Raw genomic sequence first — 13,097 nt, forward strand, 5'->3', positions numbered from 1 at the left:
AATACTTCCAAAGCAAGCCAACTGGTAATTCATTTTTTCACTGGCAACTACAAAATTCAACACTAAATCCCATCACCCAAAATAGAGTTTAGCAAGGACTAGGAAATGGGGTTACACCATGTTGATAAAAAAATTATTTTGACATGTGTCTTTAAGAACTGAAGAAAGATCATAAAAGATTAAAACTAGAGGAAATTCTGTACAATACAGGGAGTCGATAAAGAGATTAAGATTATAATATTTTTCCTTCAATTGTATTATTTTATCTCTGTTTCAAATTATATTTATCCCATCGGATTAGATTGTATTTATCCCTTTGGATTTTCGGCGTAAACTATGTATAAATACCACTCTTAAAGTAATGCAAAGTGTGGTTCAATTCAATATCTAATATTATTTTAGAGCTTACTTGATCAACTCACTTCAGAATTTTATTGTTTTTGCTTGCTCTGCCACTCCACCCGTAACGCCCTCTTTGCAAAACGCTTCCTTGACTAAGCTTTCGTGCGCCTCCAATGACCCCAATCGAGCCACCAGAACGGAGTTCTGACATCCCGCAACAACCAACCAATTGCCTCCTCTCCCGACTCTGTTAGCACAAGGTTAAAGATGATGTGAGCCCTCTCTGAAAATAGCTTCCTTAGCCAAGCTTCTTTGCACCTTCGACAACCCCAGTTGAGTCACCATAAGTGAGCTCCAACATTCCGCAACGGCCGACCTAGCGCACCTCCTCTCAGTTCCTCTATCAACGAGAGCTTGAAGATGGCGCGCGAGGTTGAAGACGAAGTGCATAAGCGAGCTGTTCATGTGGCTTTTACATGTGCGAGGGAAAAAAATCTGCTCATTATTTCTCAATTCCAGCTCACTATCTATTTTATGCACGTCGACTAGGACAAATCAATCACTATGTCTGATCATGCAGACTGGAGCCCGTCATTGACAATCATGGCTATCAACTCAGGTGCCCTACCTTACACCACTCGTCCTTATCCTCGTCCATATCTGGGGTTTTGTTAAATCTGTGGCATCCAAGGGGACTCAGCTAAGCGATGTCCATCATTTCAACTCGTCCAATCCAGCCCACCAACACAAGATTTCTACCTTCTCATACTTCAACAATACCATGGCAACCACAAGTTTATTATGCTACTAACGTCACCTCCAACAATCCAACTTAGTTACTTGATAGTGGAGCATCTCACCATGTCACAAAAGGCTAGAGCAACCCCTCTCTTCATACACCCTATACTGGCTTAGATGATGCTATGATTGGCAATGACATTAGTCTCTCCATCACCCACACCGGTTTTATATCTGTTCCAACTCCCACTACTATATTTACTTTGAATGATGTCCTTTACGTACCAAACATGCAAAATAACCTAATTTTTATCTCTCAATTCTACACTACTATATTTCCCATCTTCCTTTCATGTTAAAGATCTTCACATGGGGGCAATCCATTTGATGGGCAGCACTAGAGATGGAGTGTATGAGTGACTGGCTCATAAATCTATGTCTTCTCCGATTCTCGCCTTCTCTCAAGTCAGAACCACATCATCAAATTGGCATAATCGATTAGGTCATTCCACTCTTCCCATTTTGACACACATTCTTTCTAGTTATCATTTAAACTTTTCTACTCCTATGCCAAAAGAATTTCATGGCATGCATGTTTTTGCAATAAAAGTCATAAAATGTCTTTCTCAACTTCATTTCTTACCTCTACACAACTACTTGATTTTTTTTTCTGATTTATGGACTTCTCCAATTTTATCACAAGATGGTTTTAAATATTAAGTCATTTCTATTGATCACTATACCAAATACATATTGTTTTACCCACTCAGATGAAAAATATGAAGTTCAAGAAGTTTTTCATCGTATATGGTTTTACCCACTCAGATGAGAAATATGAAGTTCAAGAAGTTTTTCATCGTTACAAAGCCATTGTGGAAAATTACTTCAAAATAAAAATTATGATACTCTATTCCGACAATGGGGGAGAATATATGGCCCTCAAATATTACCTTTCTTTAAATGTCAACTCTCATCCAACCACTCCAACCCATACACCTGAACACTATTCAAAAAGACGATGTCATCATATTAATGAAACTGATCTCACCGTACTCTCTTATGCCTTCCTTCTAGTTACCTTTTGGTCCCATGCTTATTCTAGTGTTGTCCATTTAATAAAAATGATGCCAACCCCTACGCTAAATCTATCATCTCCCTATGAGTTAATTTTCCACCAAACGCCAAATAATTTAAAACTAAAGATTTTTGGTTGTTTACGCTATCCTTGGTTTCGTCTATATACATCTCATAAACTTTATCAAAGGTCTAAACTATGTGTATTTCTTGGTTACTCTTTATCTCAAAGTTCATACTTGTGTTTTGACCCATCTACTTCTAAAATATTTGTTTATCGTCATGTCAAGTTTGTAGAGCTAGTCTTTTGGTACACCTCCCAAAATAATCACCTATCATGCCCTACCTCCACAACCATAGATACCTGGATTCCCCCTGTGCTTACTATTTCACGAACTTCTAACACTCCACCTCAAGGACACCCACCCTCAAGGTATGCCTCTTTCTAATGATAATTCACAAACCTCTGAGTCACCAACACATCACACAGAAATTGAGCAGCAACCACAACCCATCCAACCAACACCAAATGCTAGCCATCCATCCATCGAAACCCAATTTACCACCCAATAACTCACCCAATATCGCATGATCACTCGGGCCAAAAATAATATCTTTAAACCCACTCAAAAACTCAACCTTCACACCCACCTACCATCCCAACCCGACCTTGAACCTACCTCCATGGCTCAAACCCTCAAAGATCATAATTGGCATCGAGCTATGTCTGAAGAATATGATGCTATTGCTCATAATGGGACATGGGAGCTAGTTCCTCCTGATGGTATCACTAATCTTATTGGTTGTAAGTGAATTTTTTGAATCAAAAGGCACTATGATCGGTCCATTGACAAATTCAAAGTTCGCCTTGTGGCCAAATGATTTCATAAATGGCCAAGTGCGGATTACCACGAGACCTTTAGCCCAGTTATCAAACCCACCATCGTGAGACTTGTACTTAGTATTGCAATTAGCAATGGTTGATCCCTTCGTCGACTTGATATCAACAATGCCTTTCTTCAAGGCCAGCTCTAAGAAAATATTTATATGGCACAACCTTCGAGCTTTGTTGATTTAGAACATCCAACCTATGTATGCAAACTTCTTAAAGCTATATATGGTCTCAAATAGGCTCCACGGGCTTGGTATCATGAACTACATCAATTTCTTGTGGGTTCAGGTTTCAAGAATTCTCACTCTGATACTTCCCTATTTACTCTCAATACTAGCAAGAGTGTTCTATTTCTACTGGTGTATGTTGATTATATTATTATTAGTAATAATGATGAGCATATTTCTCAATCTTGGTTCTCTTTCTTACTTTCTTGGAGTTGAGGCTACTTAGCATCGCAATAACATATTACTCTCTCAATGCAAATATATCTGAGACTTACTAAAAAGAACTTATATAAAAGTGTTAAACCTATTCTCACCCCATTGATGACGAACTCTTTATCACTCACCATGACCTCAGACTCTCCACTGTCTGACCCATCTCAGTTTCGTGAAGTCATTGGCAACCTGCAATATCTCTCTCTCACTCGACTTGATATTTCTTGTACTGTCAATAAGATGTCCAACTTTATGCATCAACTGTCTGATGAGTACTAGGTACTTGTCAAATGAATTTTAAGGTATTTATGTGGCAGACTGGATCAAGGGTTTCTTCTACATCGTAAGTCTCCTATATCTCTATATGGATTCTCGGATGTCGATTGTGCTGGTAATAAAGATAATTACTCTTCTACTAGTGCATACCTTATCTATCTTGGGAGGAATATCATTTTTTGAAGTTCAAAGAAGCAACACGTTGTTGCTTGTTCGTCTACTTAGGCTAAGTATCAATCAGTTGTTGTTACAACCACTGAACTTCGATGGGTGTGCTCTCTACTTACTGAACTTGGTGTGCCTTTACATTCTTCTCCTATAGTCTATTGTGATAATATTGGTGCCACTCAATTAAGCTCCAATCATGTGTTTCACTCCAGAATGAAACATGTAGTAGTTGATTATCAATTCATTCTTGATCAGGTTCAATCTGGTCAACTTCGTGTTGCTCACATTGTTTCTATTGACCAACTTACTGATATCCTTACAAAGCCATTGCCACGCTCACAGTTTGAGTTGCTACGAGACAAAATTGACCTCTCTAACTGTGGCCTCTCTTGAGGGAGCATAAAGAGATTAAGATTATCTTATCTTCCATTCGGTTGTATTATCTTATCTTATCTCTGTTTCAAATTGTATTTATCCCTTCGGATTTTCGTTGTTAACTGGGTATAAATACCACTCTTAAATCTATGCAGAGTGTGGTTCAATTCAATATCTAATAGCCGATAAGATTTTGTGACACACTCGATCAATGTCACCTTATAAATCATGAAGCCACAAATCTTAGCTTCGCCTTCCTCTTCATTTGACGTTCATTTTCGGAGGAGTACTTGGACAATGAATTATCACTAAAATATTATTGCTGCCTATAATCTTATAACCATATGGTGAGGGCAACCAAGGGAAGGAGAGCTGTCACCCCTTCGGATCCATGAAAAAAAGGAGAGTAAGGGACAACCTCCTCTTCTCCTGGTGAGGAGAAGAGGAGGTTGTGCCACCTCACCCCACTCTTTTTGGTTTTGGTTGGATGTAAGGGGTGACTTTTGCCCCCTCTTGTAGTAGAGTCATCCTTTCATGTTCTCTTTCATAATGGGATGGAGGCACTACAAGAAAATAGATTTCTACCCAAGAATTTTTTATCAGACAAAAGTCCAAAATTCATTGGAAGGAGTTTCACTAGCATAGGTAGAACTTTTCCCAGTGAATTTTAAAATCTCTAGTGGATATTATTAATTTTTTTTCAATATTCTAAAGAAAATTAGTTTCAATACATGCAATAATAGACCATATAACGGACATCTATGCAAAACACACACAAGTTAGGGGTGGCACTAGGCCAAACTGGCTCACAAACCATTTCGAGCTTGGCTCAAAAAAGATTGGATCAGTTCAGTTTTTACTTGAGTTCGTCTGAAGATCAAACTTGAAATAAGGCTCGTTAAGTAAAACAAGACAAACTCAATATTTTCTAGCTCGACTAGTTAACTCGTGAGCCAACTTGTTAGCATAATTTTTTTTATAAAAATACCCTTTACTCTTAATTTTCTCGTCAATTCCCTCTTTAGTTGATTGAGAGTTGCTCTTATGTACCTCAAACCTCAAAGACGATCGATCGTTCAACCATTTGGCTCCCTCAACATCTAATGTTGTTGTTTGCCAACAGAATAAACATTATTGATGGAGGTGTTTATTTTTTCTTTCAAGTGTATTAAGCTGGTTATTATACATTAGTATACTCCTCTAATAGCTTGTAGTTCAATGGTACTAAGTTCATCACAATATTCTCTTTATATATATATATATTTATAGTTTTAAATATAAGTTAGAGCTCAAACCCACCTCGAGCTCGACCTCAAACTCAGTTGAAATTTTTGGGCTCAAGCTCGATTCCAATTTTAGCCTCAAGGTTGAACATATGAAAGTTTGAGTTTGGCTCGGCTCGATGCCACCCCTAGTTTTAGTTGCACTACCCAATGAATTCCCCTACACGTTTTAAATGGAAGTGAAACATGATATCCAGGAACAAACTTTTTAGGTTGACTTTAGGACTCACTAAAAGGATAACAAATGTACATTTTGTTCAAGGAAATTAATCTTTCTTAAACCCGTGAATTGTACTTACAATCTTCTTTTTGGCTGGTCTAGAGTTTTTCCACCTCTCTTGGAGGCCTGAAAGGGCAACACTTAAAATATAGAAGAAATCATACAATAAAGATTACATCTTCACAAATAGTATAAATAGAAAAAAGGTTAAATTGTAAAAGAGAGTAAAGTATAAAATTAATTATATAGAAAAATAAATGAAACATAAGATAGAAGAAATGAATAAAAAATGGAAAAAATATTGCATAAAAATATAAAAAAAACATATAAAATTAATGAACAGTACAAGTTTTCCTAGTGAATTTTAAAATTCATTGAAAAAGTGTTTCAACTTTACTCTTTTCCTACTGGATTGAAAAATTCACTGGGAAAAGTGCGCTTTCTCTCATCGAGTTCAAAAATTCACCGGAAAAGTGTTTCTCGCGAGCGATTTTTTTTCCAAAATTGTTTTCCTAGTGAATTTTTAAATTCATTGACAAAAAATCATCTCTGGTAGTGAATTTATAATTTTGCTGATTTTTTTTTTATTTTTCCTAGTGAATTATGGCAAAAATCGATTTTCTTGTAGTGAGGGGGAAGACAACTGAAACGAGAGAGGAGAAAATAGTTTTTAAAAATATTTATTAATATAAAATAAATAAAATTTAATTAAGTAGTTTTGATTTTTTATTAAAATTACTAAAAGTAACACATTTAAATTATAAGGTTATATATGATATTATGACATCTAGTTGGTTATATTTGAAAATATGGCATCAAATAAATTTATGTTAAAAAATTACTGTAATTTAAATCTAATTGAAACACAAATAGTAAATTTTAATAAAAATTACTTAAGTATATTTTTAACCTATATTTATTTTTATTTATTTTAAAATAAAAAAATACATTTGAAAATTACCATCTTACTCATTGCACGTGCAGGTAGAAAATTGCTCGGTGGAGAGTAATGGACTTTGTTCCTTTATACACGTGCTCATCATAGAGGTCACCTTCACGCGTGGCATTTTTTTCACAACTAACTGCACGTACTGACACTCTGATCCAGCTCTCCTATGGACCCCACCACGACTACCTACCGGCACCAAAGCACCCCCGTTTCATGATCCCAGCCGTTTCATCAGATCACATTTGCCCTTCAGGGTCCACACCATGTGATCTTCCCAACTTTCGCACACTGGGCGGCGTTACCCACCGCGCCACGTAGACAACGACAGATTTTCGTAGATCGCGCGGACTACCGGGTATGAATGGCCTCTGCGGATGTGAAGGGGGGAAGGTGTCGCTCCGTTTTCCGATAAAGCTGCGCCGGCCTCCCCAGCGTCCCAAACTTTCATAACCGCACTGATCCGGAGTGGGCCCCGCACCGAAACATTCTCTCGCCTTGGATATGTAATCGTGATCTCCGATGAAACATACCTCTAAGCCACGACCGGTGATTCCCGGTAAGTCGGTCAGGACTCCGTCCGGTGACCGGTAGCCGGCAGTTGATGGCAGGACAGAGCGGTTGTCGAACGTGGCGCGGCATCTCCCGTTAATTTAAATATTCGCTGCGTCATCAGCGATTTACCCTGGTCTGAGGTCTCTCACCACTCACCAGTCATCGCTACCAGCCCACTGCCTGCAGCTCTTCCTTCTTTCTCGCCACATAAAAGAAAAGAGCTACGGAAAGGCCATTAATGGCGGTTAAAGAAAAAGAAACTGGGTATTTTTTTGTCATTTGTGCTTTATTCTTTTAGCTAGTGGCAACGGATCTCGTCCGTTTGTGAGACTATGCATTCACTCATTTTGAACTGTCGAAATCATACGAATTGATGGAGAGAGCGGCTTTTGTTTCATGTTAGGGTTTTGTTTTGGTCTGGAAATGCAGTCTGAGAATTTTTTTGTCTATTGAATTCGTTTTCTTTTCCTTTGTTTGCCCTACGTTATCATGGCGGAAGTGGACGGCACTAGATCGTGGCGGGAAGAGCTGGCTAGTCTTGTAGACACGAGGGTTGTTTATACTGCAGACGGGGTGGAGATGGAAACGAGAAATTTGGACAGTTTTAGCCTCGTGAGTGAGGTGTTTGACACTGTAGAAGGTGTCGAAGAGAGCGAGAGTTTGAAGGATCAGATGAAAGGGTTTCTCAAGGCTTCGGCAGAATTGGTTCAGGACTTGGGTAGGGGCTGTAGGGATATAATCCAGCAGAATATAATGAAGGAAGATTCAATTATTGTCAAGAAGCTTGCGGGGCCGTGGACTTTGGTTTCAAATCGACTGAGATTCCTGAATGAATACTTGCCAGAAGATCGGGACCCGGTGCATGCATGGCCAGTTGTAATTTCCGTTGTCTTGCTCGCATTGATAGGTATGTTTTGATATCTTTATTTTTAAGCTGGGGATTTTTGTTCTTTTTGCGTTTGTTCCGTTTGGTGTTTTACATCTTCGATCCATTTATTTCCCCAGTTTAATGAGATCATGTAACTCTTTTTTTCGAAGAATTCATAATCTTTGCTGATAGAGCATTGGTACTTACCACTGTTTTTGTCAAATTGCGTGGGAAATGATACGGCCTAGCAAAAATTCTTTGCCGATTGACCATTGGTAATTCCCACAGTTTTGCTTTTGGTCAAATTTGTCTGGGAAATGGTACAACCTGGCAAAATTAAATGTCTATGATTTGTTCATACATGATGCTTTCAAAATCCTGCGCATGTAGAGCAATACTAAGAACCTGAATTTTGAAGCACTCACTTGGCTGTTGCATCTTTATATGGAACTCTGATACTGCCTTGTTGCTAATCGTACTGGACAGAGCAAAACTTCCAGTTTGCTGCTACTATTGTGATTTTGCTAATGGTGATACCAAAGTATTTGTCTAGTTTTACCTGCATATGAACACATCAAAATTGATCCATCCTACAAAACGCAGAAGAATGGTTGTGACCATTGTCTGCTTGCTCAATGGCTAAAATTATCTGTTGCAAGATATGATTTTCATTGTTATTTTGGATACACACTGCCAATTTCCCATTTGATGGAAGGATCTTGCGGAAGATTTTAAGTTTACAATGCAGGTGGTATCAAATAGCCCGAACTTTTTATACCTGTTTAGTTCTCAACATCAATTATTATTCTACCCATGTTTCCTATTTTATTCCTGTCATGTCTTCTCAAGTTTTTCGATTTTCTCAGTAGATGTGGAAATTTAGAACTTCTGTTCTGCAAAACTGTACTTGACGGTCCACATCACTGTAAGAATCTTCTGAGGCATATCTGTTTATTGCATTTACAGGAACAGTCTAGCTATATGGTTTTGTGTGTGATATAAAACTTTTGATTGATGTTAACCCAGAGTTTCCTTTTCTCCGATAACAAATCTGTTGTAAGATGAAGTAAACAAAGTTATCCATGAATGCGTTCAGATTGGTTAACTCATATATGTGACTTTTCGGTTCTGTTTACATTTTGTGAAATTTCTGACGTTGAGCAACAATGTACACAATGCAGTGTTGAGTATAAGCTCCGAACGTCAAAGTCCAACAGCAATGCCTAAAAAAGTATACATAAGTCCTCCTAGTGCTTCACGCATTCAACTTCCTGATGGAAGATATCTGGCATATGAGGACCGGGGTGTCCCAGCTGACAGGGCCAGATTTTCTGTTGTTGCTCCTCATTCTTTTCTTTCCTCACGATTTGCAGGTAATGCTAAATATGGAATGTTGTAGTCTTGGGTTTAGTCCTTAATGACCTTGAAGCATCACTGCAATGTATCTAGGAACTAGGCATATCTATTATTGATTAGATTTTTGTACAGGAATACCTGGCATTAAAACATCACTACTAGAAGAGTTTGGCATTCGCTTGGTGACATACGATCTTCCTGGTTTTGGTGAGAGTGATCCTCATCCTCAGAGAAACCTGCACTCATCCGCTTTGGATATGTTGCACACAGCTGATGCTCTTGGTGTTAAGGACAAATTTTGGGTGGTAGGTCACTCTGGTAGTGGCATGCATGTGTGGGCTGCAGTCAGATACATTCCTGATAGACTTGCTGGTATGTTTGGGATCAAATTGTAAGAACAACCTGAACTTTTCCTGTTACTTTTTCCATATTCAGAATCGCCAGTACTCTAAGAGGTTTGGTTTGTCAATTTATTCTGTCTATTATTTCTTGAAAAATAGATAAAATATTCTCCAAGGGGATCATTTATGCAACCATTAAAGGTTTCTGCAGCTCTAATCGACTTTTGCAACTTAACTTGCAGGTGCAACTTTGTTTGCTCCAGTTTGTAATCCATATGACTCGAGAATGACAAAGGAAGAAAGACAAAAGATCTGGTCAGAGTGGACACTCCGAAGGAAGTTTTTGTATTTTGTAGCTCGGAGGTTTCCAATTTTCCTTCCTTACTTTTATCGACGAAGCTTCCTATCTGGAAGGCATAGCCAACCCGAGAAGTCTTTATCTTTGTCTCTGGGAAAGAAGGTGGGTGCCTTTCCTTCTTTATTTGTTACATTACAAATTAATAACAAGGGTAATACAATTTGCTGTTTAGCCAAAGCATAAGCTATTGATGACATTTCACCGATATAATTGTGTTGATTACATGTGTCAGGGATTGGCTGCTGGGATGTGGTGGGACCAACTAATTTTTGGTTCCACTCAACTGTAAATTTTGACTCAGTGATTTGCCGCTACTGACCTTTTAGTTTTGTCCATGTTGTGATGATATGCTGTGGATATTTGTTAGTTATCATCACTTGTTTGAGAAGAATGGTTAGTCTGTTTTCTCCTGTTTGTTCTTGTTTTTTCGTGTTGCTCTGTGTTTCTAGTTTTCACTTTCCTACTTTATGTTTGTGATGCAGAAGCCTAGTTACAGCCATTTGTTTTCAGAAGTATTTTCATATTATCAAAGCAAATTTGGAGACAATGTTTGGGTTGGTCCTTTGGCACTATGACCACAGTCAAAAAATTTCTTATTTATATTCAAAGCAACAGGCTAAAAGGATAGGTGCTGAAGTAAAGCTAATAATGGAAAACAATAAATATCCCAATTTGCGCAGGTCAAGTTTGGATCACTTGACTTGTGAAAGTAAAGAAAAGACAAGATTGGCATTTCTGGCAGATGTGTATTGCTAAGTGCACGAACTGCTAAAAATAATTACTCCCTAATTCAGATTCTTGATTAAAAATATGAGCCTATATAAATTACAAAATAGCCAGTTATAAGCAACAAAGGAATGGTAAATGTAGGAAGTAGTCATGGAGAAAAGGACAGTTCTTCCAAAACAATGCTGAATATGAAATAACTGCAATCAACTTCTAACTTGAGTCCAAGTCCTGAAGATTGCCACGTGTAGTCTTTCAGTTTATTGGCTTTAATTTGGCAAGAAAATGGACTCCCATGGAATCATTTATTTTGTATGAAAGTTGATTCGGTTTTAAGAAATTCTGTCCATGTAACATTAATAAGAAGTTGGATTTAGTATAGGATAGAGCCATGATGGAGGAACCGAGCTTCATTGATTTTTGGGAGAAGGATGTTGAGGAGTCAATACGGCAAGGAAACCCAAAACCATTCGTGGAAGAAGCTGTCCTACAGGTGTCCAACTGGGGCTTCAGTCTAGCTGATCTTCAGGTGCAGAAGAATCGCCAGGGGAAAAGCTTACTACTTTGGCTGAAGTCCTTGTACAGCCCAGCTGAACTAGATTTGGCTGGCTTTCTTGGGCCAATACACATCTGGCAGGTATATTCTCTTGTTTTTTGTTCTTGCTTTATGTTTTCTAGTTTGTTATTTCGAATATTGAGGAGCTGATTTACCTTGATGCAACTTAAGTTCACTCCCATGGATGATACAGTCAAGAAGTTGAGCCGTGTGTAATTTTTATGCTGTCTAGGGAACGGATGATCATGTAGTCCCACCTGCAATGATCAATTTCGTGCACCGAATTGTACCAGGAGCAACAGTGCATTGGTTGACTGGTGAAGGACACTTGTCCTATTTTTATTTGTGTGAAGAATGTCATAGAAATATATTTTTAACTCTTTTCGGGGGCCCTCAAGGGCCTCTTGATTGGACCGACGAGGAAGTTGGGGAAGAATATCAAACAATAACTTTGGAAGGCAATGGCAATGGCAATGGCAATGACAATGGCAATATGGATGGTACATGTCTTACAACCAGTGAAGATTAATCCATCATTTTTTTTTCTGTCATTAATTTTCTCTTACTTCCGCCTGACTTGTTGAGAAAGAAATATGTAAATACCATAGCTCCTGCCATTCTACACAGTGCAGGAAAGCTTTTCATATGTAACAAAGAATTTTTCTTCTTATTCTTGGAAGTCAAATGAGTTCTTGTTCAACCTGGGGCTTTTTGAATCGTAGAAATTGGTGGAATTCAAATCTCTGTAAAGAGTACAAGAATCTTACTTTCTACTAGACAGTGAGCAACTCTTTTATGCCTCTCTGTCAATTGCAAGCTCTTGTGCTGAGTGTACTGGAAGCTTTTGGTCTCAATTGGTGTGTTGTTTATAGCCCATAAATGTTGCAGCTGCAGCCGGCACCAGTATGGAGCATATCCGGCGGGGAGATTTTGCTCTGAATTCCCCAAAACACGTTCTGCAGGAGTACCTACTATATCTGACCCTCTAAAGATCACACAGTCTTTAAGGATTACTAAAGTGATAAGGAACGAGAGATGCTCAATTTAGTTATAGAAAAGATGTTGATCATTTGAGGGATTTGCAGAGAAAAGGTTCCAGCATGGGAAGGGTGCCTTCTGGGTGGTTTTAGCTTCCTTCCCTTCACATGCTCAACTTAATAGTGTAACAGTTTTTGTTTTTTACCAATTAATTGATGGTGAATGTAGCATGCCACCTCAATATTATTAGAGGCGAGTTCCCTTCAACTCGTTCACAATCGACCGAGTTTTCATGTGACTGCATCACTTCTTGACTCGGTGTTAAAATACCTAGAAACTCAATCCATTGCAACTCTTAAACCATACTAAGTATATATAAACATATATTTTATTACGTCTGAATACGAAAAATTATTTGGGGCAAAATATGCCAAACGGCCGTCCGATCACTGATGAAATACGAAAAAAAAATTTGGTGTAAAATATGCAAAACAACTATCTTAGCCATTTGATTATGATTTGACGGTTGAGATGGACTATTGGATGGTTTTTCACATGTTTTGCACTAAATAATTTTTTGGATGGGATCAACTATCTATGTAAAG

At 38.1% G+C, this 13,097-nt stretch overlaps 1 protein-coding gene across 2 annotated transcripts; it reads left to right on the forward strand.

Moving 5' to 3' along the window:
- The first annotated feature begins 7,200 nt into the window (after positions 1-7,200).
- On the forward strand, positions 7,201-12,184 carry LOC137935901 (uncharacterized). 2 transcript variants are annotated; one of them, XM_068780318.1, is made up of 7 exons: positions 7,201-7,573; positions 7,809-8,216; positions 9,359-9,550; positions 9,666-9,905; positions 10,117-10,334; positions 11,341-11,595; positions 11,747-12,184. In XM_068780318.1, exons 2-7 carry the CDS (start codon positions 7,889-7,891, stop codon positions 12,041-12,043), a joined length of 1,530 nt encoding a protein of 509 aa, XP_068636419.1. In that variant the 5' UTR covers positions 7,201-7,573; positions 7,809-7,888; the 3' UTR covers positions 12,044-12,184. The 2 variants fall into 2 exon arrangements, with proteins under 2 accessions (XP_068636419.1, XP_068636411.1); XM_068780310.1 differs by having other exon boundaries at positions 7,201-8,216.
- The last annotated feature ends 913 nt before the right edge of the window (positions 12,185-13,097 follow it).

The sequence above is a fragment of the Aristolochia californica genome, unplaced genomic scaffold, assembly GCF_029961685.1.
Source record: "Aristolochia californica isolate CCGP_79_NKW_82.1479 unplaced genomic scaffold, dmAriCali1.0.hap1 SCAF_10, whole genome shotgun sequence".
Classification (NCBI taxonomy): Eukaryota; Viridiplantae; Streptophyta; class Magnoliopsida; order Piperales; family Aristolochiaceae; genus Aristolochia; species Aristolochia californica.

Bases quoted from the DNA above. Each gene is read 5' to 3' on its own strand.
- LOC137935901 (XM_068780310.1), top strand. From the start codon at position 7,799: ATGGCGGAAGTGGACGGCACTAGATCGTGGCGGGAAGAGCTGGCTAGT. The intron at 9,906-10,116 runs GTATGTTTGGGA...CTTAACTTGCAG, and splicing joins CATTCCTGATAGACTTGCTG to GTGCAACTTTGTTTGCTCCA. The intron at 11,596-11,746 runs GTATATTCTCTT...TATGCTGTCTAG, and splicing joins GGCCAATACACATCTGGCAG to GGAACGGATGATCATGTAGT.